The 12,604-nt window shown below is 39.3% G+C and overlaps 1 protein-coding gene across 1 annotated transcript; it reads left to right on the plus strand.

The window, feature by feature from the left end:
- The first annotated feature begins 890 nt into the window (after positions 1–890).
- Positions 891–10,218, plus strand: LOC103561864 (zinc finger protein 431-like). Its single transcript, XM_008536695.2, has 6 exons — positions 891–1,071; positions 1,612–1,685; positions 2,304–2,430; positions 7,382–7,477; positions 8,085–8,167; positions 8,674–10,218. Exons 1-6 carry the CDS (start codon positions 891–893, stop codon positions 10,117–10,119), a joined length of 2,007 nt encoding a protein of 668 aa, XP_008534917.2. The 3' UTR covers positions 10,120–10,218.
- Positions 10,219–12,604: the final 2,386 nt, after the last annotated feature.

The following is a 12,604-nucleotide window of genomic DNA, read 5'->3' on the forward strand; positions in this document are numbered from 1 at the left end:
TGAAAAGGGAATGTTGAGACCATACGAGATTCAAAATCCTGGAGAAATTCTGAAAATGTCTTTGGATAACGAGATTAAATTGCCTGGTGAACTTTGCTTTCCTTTTAGTGTTGAGAGCTCATTTAGAGTAGATGGGCTTAAATTTGTAGTGGTTCACATATAACTGGTTGGGTAGGAATTACCCAGGCAGGATAGGCAGATGGTTGGAATTATCCAGGGCAGGTGTTATAATAGGACAGAGAGAGAGAGGAATTTAAGGTTTTGAAAAACATATTGAAATGATGGGCCATGGCATTTTCTATGTAGTGCCAAGGAAATGTGGATTATAAATAGCAATATAGTGGAAGAATGGACAGAATAGAGGCCTCTATGAGGTAAGAGAGCAGATATAGTACAGGTTAAAAAGTGAATAGGGTGGAAATATAGCAGTTGTGTTCAGAGTGGGATGTTGGTCTTTTTACCTTGGAGAGGGGAAGAACCTCGGGTGATGATAAGTTCAAAGTATGTGCCTGAAATGAGGAAGCCATGTGATATTTGCTAGTTTATGACCAAGCACATAGAATCATCTTGAATGGAGGCAGGCCTGGGAGTCAAAATGAAGCATGACAGTCGGGTGCCAATGACTTTAATAAGTCAGGTTGTCAGTGTTGGTGTCAATAAGTCGGTGGTGGTGTCAATTCAGATAAGAAGCCAGTGAAGTGCCTCAGTGGAGGTGGGATTTTTGATAAGTGGTGGGTTATGTGGTTTGATATGTGGAGGATATACATTAGGAATGGGGAAGGTAAAGAACGTCTACCATATTTCTTTGAGATTGTACATGGCACGCAAACCAAAGCCCCAGGATGAAAGACAGCTTGAATCTGAAAGGGATACGTACTGGATGCACTACGATGGAATTGTCCTCAACGCAAAGGAGAGATGGAAAGCCTGTGAACTCTCTTGTTAATATGTATTTCAGAGCCCTGCTTGGTGTGGACCATAGTAGCAAGAAAAGGAGCATCCTGGTCCTCCTAGTTGCTGTCTGGGCATATTACTCACAGACTTGCAAAATGGCAGCCACACTTCTGTCCGGTATGTTTGGTGAGTTCCTAAGGTGGATACACTTCACTATGATTAGGTGATCTCTCCACCTTAAAGTGGGCACAAAGGAAGGGAGCTGAATAGCCACAGAGAAGGATGGGAAAGAAGGGCTGAAATGAGAGGAGGTGAGTGTGTAGCTCCATGGACCCTTGGAGCCCCAGAATTTGCTCATGTCTGACTCAAAGCCTTTTGCAATTTTGGAGGAAGCACAAATGTGCATGGCAGAGAGGGGAAAGAAAATTTATGAATGGCATGTCATTATCCAATCGATTTGTTTCCTGAAGTTGGGAAAGATAGTAAGTCCACCTTTCTGAATTTCAATGTCATTGCTAAGAAAATTGTGACTATATGTCCATTCACCATGGGTATCAAGGCAACCTATTTTATGGCTCTGGATGGGGCAGGTTGCTCTGGCTAATATTCATTGTGTGTGTGTATGTGTGACTGAATTGATGTTGGGCAATTTTTTTAGGCTTGTGAATGTTACAGTATTGGATCTGCCTAGACTCTTATGTCACCCTCTCCTCTTAGCTCTGCCTATTAAGGACCCTGGCTGTGCCCATGAGAGGATTACAGAGGTGGAAAACTTCCACTCTGGGTTACAAGTGAGTCAAGATCTTTTTTCTTTCTTCTAAAATACATTCCTGTCCCCTGTGGTGAATGCGTCTCCTTCTAACACCACCCAACCTGCATCTTGAGACTTCCAATGGTGGTTCAGGGACTTCCAACAGAATTCTTCCACCACCCTACTATTTACAATTTTTTTAGGCATCCTTCCTACTTAGTGCTGTTAGGGAAAGTAAAAGAAAGATATAAGATTGTCGGAGCCTCAAAAAATGGATGATCACTCTGTGGGAAATAATTTATTCACTTAGCAAGTATTTCTCTCATGCTTGCAATGTGTTCAGGCCTGTGTTGGATCCTGGAGATAGAAGAAAGTAAAACGGTAAAAGGCCTCAGGCTAGAAGTGGAGAGAGACATTTCATCATATGTTAGAGATGCTTTAAATTCTTGAGACTGGATGAGATCATTTAAAGAGCGAGCAGGAATAGAGAAGGGAAGATTCTGAGAAATGGTTCCTGAGTTAAATGAACAGAGTCCTCAGAATCTTGAAATTACTATGAAACAGGTCTTTCATCCCTAGTGCTACCACCCACGACCCTCTTCCCGGCAGCATTGATGGGTTTGGTTGCTGGTTGAGACAGAATGTGTTGGTATTTTAGAACCTAATAACCTTTGAGGATGTGGCCATGGACTTTACCCAGGAGGAGTGGGCATTGCTGAATCCATCTCAGAGAAAACTGTACAAAGATGTGATGCTGGAGAACTACAAAAACTTGGCTTCCCTGGGTAAGGCTGACACAATCCCTTCCTGTATTTACTGAGCATGTGTGTGGGTTTCTGGGATGAGTAAGCCCCAGTCACCTAGTGGTACAGACTAGGTTTTTTTGTAGATTTTTACTTTAAAAAATATAGCTGTATTGAGATATAATTCACATATCATAATTTACCCATTTAAATTATACAAAACAATTTTTTTAGTATATTCACAGAGTTGTGCAAGCAACACCACTATCTAATTCCAGAACATTTTCATTGCCTTTCCTCAATTTTCTTTTTTTTTAAGTATTTTATTTTTCCTTTTTCTTCCCCCCCCCATACATAGTTGTGTATTTTTAGTTGTGGGTCCTTCTAGTTGTGGCATGCAGGACACCACCTCAGCATGGCCTGACGAGCGGTGCCGTGTCCGCGCCCAGGATTCGAACCAGCAAAACCCTGTGCCGTGGAAGCAGAGCACAAACTTAACCACTTGGCCACAGGGGCTGGCCCCTACTTTCCGTTTCTATAGATTTGCCTGCTCTGAACACTTCTTTTAATGGAATCATATAACGTGGTCTTTTGTGATTGGCTCCTTCCGCTTAGCATAATGCTTTCAAGGTTCATCCATGTTGTAGCACACATCAGTATTTAATTCCTATTTATTGCTGAATCATATTCTCTTAAGTTGGTACCACATTTTGTTTATCCATTCATCAGTTGAAGGACAGTTGGGTTTTTAACACGTTTGCTATTATGAATATTGCTGCTGCAAACATTAACGTACAAGTTTTTGTGTGGACATGTGTTTTCATTACCTTAGGTATATGCCTAGGTGTGGAATTACTGAGTTGTTTGGTAATTCTATGCTTAATATTTTGAGGAACTGCCAAACTGTTTTCCAAACCAACTGTATCATTTTACGTTCCCACCAGCAATGCATGAAATTCCAAATTCTCCACATTCTTACCAACACTTATTGCCTGTCTTTTTTTTGGGGGGGGGGGGGGGAAGATTATCTCTTTTTGAGGAAGAAAGCTCCTCAAGTGGATGAGCTAAAATCCACTGCCAATCCTCCTCTTTTTGCTGAGGATGATAGGCCCTGAGCTAACATCTGTGCCCATCTTCCTCTATTTTTTTTTTTATATGTGGGATGCCTGCCACAGCATGGCTTGATAAGCAGTGCATAGGTCCACACCCAGGATTTGAACCGGTGAACCCTGGGCCACCAAAGTGGAGCACGGGAAGTTAACCACCATGCCACCTGGCTGGCCCCTGCCTGTCTTTTTAATTATAGCTATTCTAGTGGCTGTGAAATGGTACTTCATTGTGGTTTTATTTGCATTTCCCTAATGATTAATGATGTTGAGCAACTTTTCATGTGTTTATTGGCCATTTGTATATCTTCTTTGGAGAAATGTCCATTTAAATCCTTTGCCCACTTAAAAATCGGATTGCCTTTTTTTCCTACTTTGTTGTAAATGTTCTTTATATATTTGGCATACAAATCTTTTGTTGGATATATGATTTGCAAATATTTTCTCTCATTCTGTGCTGCTTTTTCACTTTCTTGATGGTAACTTATATCATAAAAGTTTGTAATTTTCATAAAGTCAAATTACGTATTTTTTTCTGGATGCTCAATTCTATTCCAATGGCTTATATGTCTATCCTTAGGCATGCTGTTACTTGCTGTTAATTGCTGTAGCTTTGTGTAGTAAGTTTTGAAATTGGGAAGTGTGAGCTCTCCAACTTTGTTTTTCTTTTTCAATTTGTTTTGACTATTCTGGATCTTTTGCATTTTCATGTGAATTTTAGGGTTAGCTTGTCAGTTTCTGCAAAGAATCCAGGTGAGACGTTGTTTAAGGTCACATGGAATCTGTAGATGAATTTGGGTAATAGTGCCATCTTAATAATATTGTTTTCCAATCCATGAACAAAGGCTGTCTTTCCATTTATTGAGGTCTTTAAATTCTGTCAACACTGTTTTATATATATATATATTTTGAGGAAGATTGGCCCTGAGCTAACTGTTGCCAATCCTCCTCTTTTTGCTGAGGTAGACTTGCCCTGAGCTAACATCCATGCCCATGTTCCTCCACTTTATATGTGAGACACCTATCACAGCATGGCCTGCCAAGCGGTGCCATGTGCGCACCCGGGATCCCAACTAGTGAACCCCAGGCAGCTGAAGCAGAACCTGCGCACTTAACCACTGTGCCACCAAGCTGGCCCCTGTTTTATAATTTTTAACATCCAACTCTTACACTTCTTCTGTTAAATTTATTCCTGAGGTTTTTTCCTATGCTATTGTCAATTGAATTGTTTTCTTAACTTCATTTTCAGTATGCTCATTGCTAGTGTATGGAAATACCATTGATATTTTGTGTGCAATCTTGTACATTGCAACTTTGTTGAACTTGGTTATTAGTTCTAATAGTTTTTTGTGGATGCCTTCAGATTTCTGTGAATAGAGATAATTTTTCTTCGTTCCAAAATAGATGGCTTTTATTTCTTTTTCCTTGCCTAATTGCCTGGCTAGAATTTCCAGTATAATTTTGAATAGAGATGACCAGAGTGGACATTCTTTTTTTGTTCCTAATGTTTGGGGAAAAGTTTTCAGTCTTTGTCCATTATAATAGATCATTTTATTTTATTTTATTTTATTTTTTTAAAGATTTTATTTTTTCCTTTTTCTCCCCAAAGCCCCCCCGGTACATAGTTGTGTATTCTTCGTTGTGGGTTCTTCTAGTTGTGGCATGTGGGACGCTGCCTCAGCGTGGTCTGATGAGCAGTGCCATGTCCGCGCCCAGGATTCGAACTAACGAAACACTGGGCCACCTGCAGCGGAGCGCACGAACTTAACCACTCGGCCACGGGGCCAGCCCCTCATTTTATTTTATTTTACTTTTCACTTGTGGAAGATTGTTCCTGAGCTAATCTGTGTGCCCATCTTCCTCTATTTTGTATGTGGGATGCCACCACAGCATGGACTGATGAGCAGTGTGTAGGTCTGAGCCCAGGATCCAAACCTGAGAACCTGGGTTGCCAAAGCAGAGCACACAAACTTAACCACTATGCCACCAGGCCAGCCCCTAATAGATGATTTTAAATCTTTGTCTACTAAATCCAAAATCTGGGTCACTTTAGGAACATTTTCTGATGGTTGCCTTTCTTCCCCTGTATATATGGTATACTGTCCTGTGTCTTTGCATGTGTCCTATTTTTTTTGTTGAAAACAGGACATTTTAGATAATGTATTTTGACAACTTTGGTATTTGATCCCTCTGCCATAAAGGTTTATTGTTGCCAATTTTTGTTTTCTTGTTGGTGTTTATTTGTTTAGTGACTTCCCTAGATAAATGCTGCAAATTCTGTATTTCCTGCAGCATTCAGCCACAGTTTTCTGCTAGCTTTTTTTTTCTTAAGTCCTTGTTTTTATTTTTAAGCCTGCTTCCTAGGAGTCACTACCTGATCATTATAATTTGCTAGTCCACCAATGATTGGTAAAGAGTTTTCTTAAATGCCTTGCCTATATCTCTCCCACCCCTTGCCAAGGAGATCTATGTGAGAATTCCTGCCTTTAAGCTTCAGGCAACTTATAAGGTTTAGCTTTCACTTCCGGCTTGGACAGAGTCTACAAGTCAGCCGAAGCTGAGTGCCTTAGGACTTAGCCCTTCATAAATCTTTCCTGGGCATGTGCACAGCCTTGTTCATGCACACAGACTTTTAGATCCTTGGGAATTTGTTGGAGATTTTCAAAGATTGCTATCATTGTCTAGATCTTCTTGTTTTTCATTCAAATTCCCAGCCAATCTCTTGTTTGCCCTGAGTGAAATCATACCCATAAGCATTTAGCTATGTTTCTAGCAGATTGCTATTTTTTGGTAGTGCCTTGGGGTAGGAACTTATCTGAGTCAAATCAAATAGCTGCAACATGATGAGAAGAGAGATTTTCTAGGGAGCTGCAAGTTTAGCAATAAAATATTGAACATGCTCTGGAGACTTTTTTTTAAAAGATCTGCAAAAGAGATAAGACCTCTCTGTTGACTCCAAGGCTGCTAGTTTTTAGTTACCATGCCACAGAGCTGGTGAGGAAAGAGTGATGGGAATAATCTCAAGTTAAAGTGTCACAGATCCTGATCTCTTATGAAGTCTCAGTAATTTCTCTTGGATAGACAATTTTCCATTTGTTCTATGGCTTTGGTTTATCTCCAGAGTTCAGGAATGATTGATTCTGGTTGTTTTACCCATCATTTGTTGTTTTAGTGGGAGGATGGGTTAACCAGTGTCCTCATTCTGTCATTCTGGAAGTTCATCTGCTTCAAAACAAAGTCAACCTACAAAAACAGAAACCAGTTTAAGAGGCAAAACATTTCCTTGGGTCAAAGAATTGCAATGCAGGGAGCACCAATTCAGGTAGAAACCCAAATGGTGTCTCGATAACAGGAGAGAGGGGCTCAGGGTTTTTATAGGAAAAAGGGAAGAGGATGAGATAGGCTGTATTAAAGAAGAGTTCATTGGTGCCAGATGAGTAAGGCTACATTTGTGTTTCATAGATTGGCTTGAGATTCTGTCTTCACGCAAAAGGCTAGATTTATACTTCATTGGTTGGTTTGAGATTCAGTCATCTGCAAAGTCAAATTTCATCAATTTTTAAGGACAGAGTGCTCTTGTCCTTACTGACTTCTTAGAATGTTGGTGGTTTGGTCCAGTTTGGGAGATGTGGAAAACAAGACATGCAAGGCAATTCCTCCGAAATGGCTGTTCTGCCTCTATTTTAATATGACTCCACTCATGTCATCTTTCACACTCCCACAGGCTTTACTTTTGTTTTGTCGATTAGCAATTTGTTGTCATTTTGCTGCTCCTAAAGTCACTCTTGCCTATCTTCAGAACCTCAAAGACCAAGGTGTTGCTATAGTTTGTGGCAGTTGTTGTGTACACCAAATGGTTCTCTCACATTTATTGCTCCCCATTGTAGGACATCAACTGAGAAAACCCACCCTGATCACCCAGATGGAGCAAAAGGGTGAAATGGAGACAGTAGAGAGAAGAATTCACCAAGACACCTGTTCAGGTGAGTGCCAGCCATATATGAATGTTTTGCCTACCAGATCTGGTTGGGGTGAGGAGGAGGTACATTATGAAATGTTAAACAGAAAACTTTAAAAAATACTCTTTAAATTGAAGGAGAAAGCAGAGACCATTTGGTGTGAGCTTCCTCGTGTAGTGTCAGCTTTCCCTACTCTTTCACTTTTTACCTATCATTTCATACTTTCCTATGCTCTGAGGGGAAGATAGATCTTTCTGTATGATATTTAAATTTGGAATCATTGTCTAATTCTTGCCATTTTACAAATATAATAGCCTTTGCCTGTCAATGTAATTTTCAATCATGAAAGAACCATTCTTTAGTATTACGCAAAATACTAAACCATGTAAGTATTCTTCCTTTGATCATGAATTCGTGGTTCTCTCACATTGTTTTCCCAAGTTTAGCATAAATATTTGAAGAGAAATCCACCTGAGTCTCACTTTCTTTGTCACCATCATCCTACCATTTCCTACTCTAGCCACCTGGTTAGGTTTCCCATTTGTTTCAGATTGGGTTTGGGCTCTAACTGCTTTTGTCAACATATTGTCATCATGTCTTTTCCAAAACTTATTTTCCCCAATCTGTTCAGATGGGATGATTCTCCTTCAAACTAAACAATCACAACATAAACAAGATATTTTGGAGGAAGAAACATTCAGTGTCAAGAGGGAGGTAAGGTTCACATGGGATAATTTCTTGTCCTCCATATTAGAAGTCCAGAATTCCATATGATAGAAAAGGAGCACATGAACTATTAGGGTAATTTGAGGCAAGTGATACCACGTTTGTTTGACCAACAGAAAGCGGGAGATTCTCTAAATATCATTAATTTGAAGGAAACTTGTAACCTAGCACACAAAATGGTTACAGAGAATCCTCAAAGTAAATATTTTCATAATGGAGATTAGATATTAAATGCTTAAAATATAGTTCACTCTAAGACAATTGTATGTTAAAACTCTGTTGAAGAGACTTCGATGGAGCTATTTGGTATAGCATTCAGCTTATTCAAGCTGATAAACTCACTCAGAAACTTTGCACATTCACTATGAAAATGTTAAGTAAACTCTAATGCTAATAAAGTGTTAGACATGTCAGAATTTATGGGAAGGGAAATTCTCCATCAATATAATGAATATGATAACTCATGATCATAACTCAATATTTTTTATCAAAAGGAGCAAACTCATGGAGGCAAATCCATTGAATGGTGTGAAATTGTTGAAGCCTTGAGCTTGAAATCCAGTATTACTCAGAGTCAGAGAATTCATCCTGGAGAGAAACCCCATCAATGCCTTGACTCTGGGAAAGCCCTCACAGATTGTTCACATCTTAAGCCACATGACAAAATTCTTCATGGGGAAAAATCCTGTGAATATAAGAAAGATGAAAATACCTTCATCAAGAGCTCTTATGTAGCTGTGCGCAAGAGACAACATACAAGAGAGAAATCCTGTGACTACAGTGTCTGTGGGGAAGTCTTAACTTCAACCTTAGACCTTAAGAAGCATAAAAAAACTCACAGGGAGAAATCCTTTCAATGTAGTCAATGTGGTAAAGTATTACAGAACCACTCATCCATGAAGTTGCACATGAGAACCCACACTAGAGAAAAATGTTTTAAATGTAATCAATGTGAGAAAACCTACAGCTCAACCTCTTACCTTACACGGCACAAAAGAATTCATACTGGGGAGAAGCCCTATGAATGCCGTGACTGTGGAAAAACTTTCAGGGATAGCTCACTTCTCAGACAACATCAAGGAATTCATTCAAAAGAAAAACCCTACAAATGTAATCAGTGCAGCAAAACCTACAGTAGGAGCTCTGCGCTGACTGTGCACAAGGCAATACATACTGGAAAGAAACCCTATACATGTGATGATTGTGGGAAAACCTTCAGTATTCTCCCATACCTTAGAAGACATGAGAGAATCCACACTGGAGAGAAATCCTTTAAATGTAGTCACTGTGGAAAAGAACTAAGTAGTCAGTCATCCCTAAAGACACACCTGAGGATACATACCGGAGAGAAACCTTACATGTGTGATCAATGTGGAAAAACTTTTAGAATGAGCTCTAATCTTATTGTGCACAAGAAAATCCATACTGGAGAGAAACCCTGTAAGTGCAATGACTGTGGGAAAGCCTTCAGGGATCGCTCATGCCTTAAAGAACATGTGAGAATTCATACTGGAGAAAAACCCTTTTTGTGTAATCAATGTGGAAAAGCCTTCAGGATAAAATCTTTCCTGATTTTGCACAAGAAAATTCACATGAGAATGAAAGAATATGAATGTAAGGAATGTGGGAAAGTCTTCAGTGGTCTCTTATGTCACAGGAGACATATGAAATGTCATACCAGAGAAAAGAAACCCTTTAAGTGTAGTGAGTGTGGAAAAGCCTTTAGGAGGCGTGTATCCCTTACAATACACATACGAACTCACACTGGAGAGAAACCCTATGAGTGCGATCAATGTGGGAAAACCTTCAGTGTAAGGAGTAATCTTACTGTGCACAAGAGAGTACACACTGGAGAAAAACCCTATAAATGTAATGTCTGTGGGCAAGCTTTCAGTAAACTCGTATCCCTTAGGCATCATGAGAAAACTCATGCTGGATAAAACTCCTAATGACATCCATGTAGAATAGCTTCCAGTGAACTCCTAGTCTAGTCCTTAAGTTGTGCTTAGAAATGATTTATGTACTTATACATTTCATGTCTCTTAATCTATCATTTCCTAACACAAGGTCCGTAATGAATCTTCCCACCAGGATTGTGGATGGTTAAGTCCTCCTTGAAATTCTGTACTTTTTACAGCACACTCTCTTGTTTGCATTTAAGATATCTAAAACTAGTGTACAACTCCATGAAGTTTTACAAGGTAGAACACATCTATATTTGCTACACACATTGGTCAGGAAAACAAATATTATCACCACCCAAGAATCATCCTTTAATGGTCCCTTTCAATCACTAATCACCCTGATTCCTACTACCAGAATGTAGGTACTGTATGGAATCATGCATTTTTAACAGTTTTATTGAGAGATAATTTACATACCAGAAAGGTCACTAATTTGAAGTGGAAAATTCAATGATTTTAGTATATTTGCAGAGTTATATGCATTCTTTTACCTAATCATATGTAACATTTGTGCCTGGCGTTTTTGCTCAACTTTGTTTTTGTTGAGTAAATATTTAGGAGTACAATTTCTGGGGCATAAGGAATACATATGGTCACATATGTTCAATACTAAATCAACTAATTTTCCAAAGTGGCACTAATTTACATTCCTACTATCTTGCCAATATTTCACATTGTTTTTTTTCATTTTGGCCATTTTGATGAGTATGTAGTACTTTTGTGTTTAACTTTTGTGTTTAAAATTTTTAACTTTTTATTGAACTACTTTTACACTTGCAAACGTTTGAAATAATAGTACAGAGAGTTCTTGTATATCCTTCAGAGTTTCCCAATATTAATGCCAACAATTTATCAATTGCTTCCTTTACAGTTTGTAGTTTTTTGGTGATCTGCTTAAGATTGTTGTTTCGAATGTCTTTTTTTTGAGGCAACCTCCAAAAACCTGCCTAGGTAACTAGTAAATTGGTTTCTGTGCTCCCTCTTTCCTACAATAGGCCTAACCTCATTCATGAAGGGACTTTAATTAAGAAAAGATAAATATTTCTTGCAGTGACTTTGTGGAGATGGACTCATGATACATTCTCTGCATCCCTGAGTCTCTGGTCCTGTGGGGGATTATACCACTCAGGTTCTCTAGTCTTCTAGTGATAATTTCTGACTCAGAAATCTGACACTTGGTCTAAGGAGAAGTCCACCAGTTCCCTTAAGGTCAGACCTAAAAATCCAAAGATGAGGTTCCCTGCCTGGAAGTGAGAGGAAACATGGGAAGAGAATGACATATACCTGTCTTCTCAAGGTCAGGAGTCAGCCATCCAGGAGTTCTCCTTTTCTATGAGCTATGCTCCTTAAGGATTTGAACTGACTTGGGGAAGAAATGACAGTACAAATTTGGCTAATGAGGAGCTTGGGAAATTGAGCCTCCAGAGCCAAAGAGACTTCAAATAGTCTACCTATGACCACTCCACTCAACAGCCCTGCTCAGATCAGGAAGCCACTCACCTGAGTCTCCTTCCTGAGATGATCCCTCTTGCGAGGAATCCAGTTGCCTTGCTTGGTCCATCTGTCATTTTGGGGGACAGATTTCCTATTTATATCCTTCAATATTCAGAGGAGAGGTAAATTACTCTGATGGCTCCAAGGTAATCAGAGGTCCCCCAATAAATTCTGTGAGAAATTGAACAGATGTTTGTTTTTTTTTTTTTAACCAACCTATCCAGAGGACAACAAAGAGGTAAGAGAATGTTCAGTGGGATTGTTATAAGTGAGATTCCAAACTAATTTTTGACCCTCTTCTTGATCTATTTGCTTTCCCTCTTTCATCCAATTTGCAATCAGCTTTCATTATTTCTGGCTTCTACTCTATCTTGTTAATTCCAAGGACTCTTTCCCCACCTGAGCGTGAATTAGCCCCTTCAGAAATTGAACAGGTATTCTACAGTTCTCTCATTTCTCTCATTTTTTTGGCAGTGAGTGGGGCTGGAGTGAGGTGAGTTTGGCTTCTCAATTTTCCCATTCCTGGTTACAGATGTCATCCTTCGAGGACAAATCAAATCTCACCCTTATTTCTTTTCTGTGAGGACTCTGGGAGAGGAGGCTGAGACCCATTAGTCTGGCTATCCAGTGTTTCTTTGAAAACTCCAAAACAAATCATCGTGAAATATTTTAAACCATCAGAACAGCACCGTGAGCAGAAAAACAGCCATACAACCGCCTTCTGGATTAATGCTGACTCTTTGCCATATTAGTTTCAGACTTTTAAAATAAAGTATTATACATACATATGAAGTCCTCTTTACTACTATTTCTCTCCTTCCCTTCCCAGAGCTTTACCACTCTGGAATTTGATGATTATTTGCCATGCTTAGTGTACCGCTATTATTGCATGTGAATGTATCTCTATAGATACTTCTCTATTGTAGAAGAAAATCATATCAAACCCAAATGACCATTGATGTGAGAC

This window comes from Equus przewalskii, chromosome 6 (assembly GCF_037783145.1).
Source record: "Equus przewalskii isolate Varuska chromosome 6, EquPr2, whole genome shotgun sequence".
NCBI classification, from domain to species: domain Eukaryota; kingdom Metazoa; phylum Chordata; class Mammalia; order Perissodactyla; family Equidae; genus Equus; species Equus przewalskii.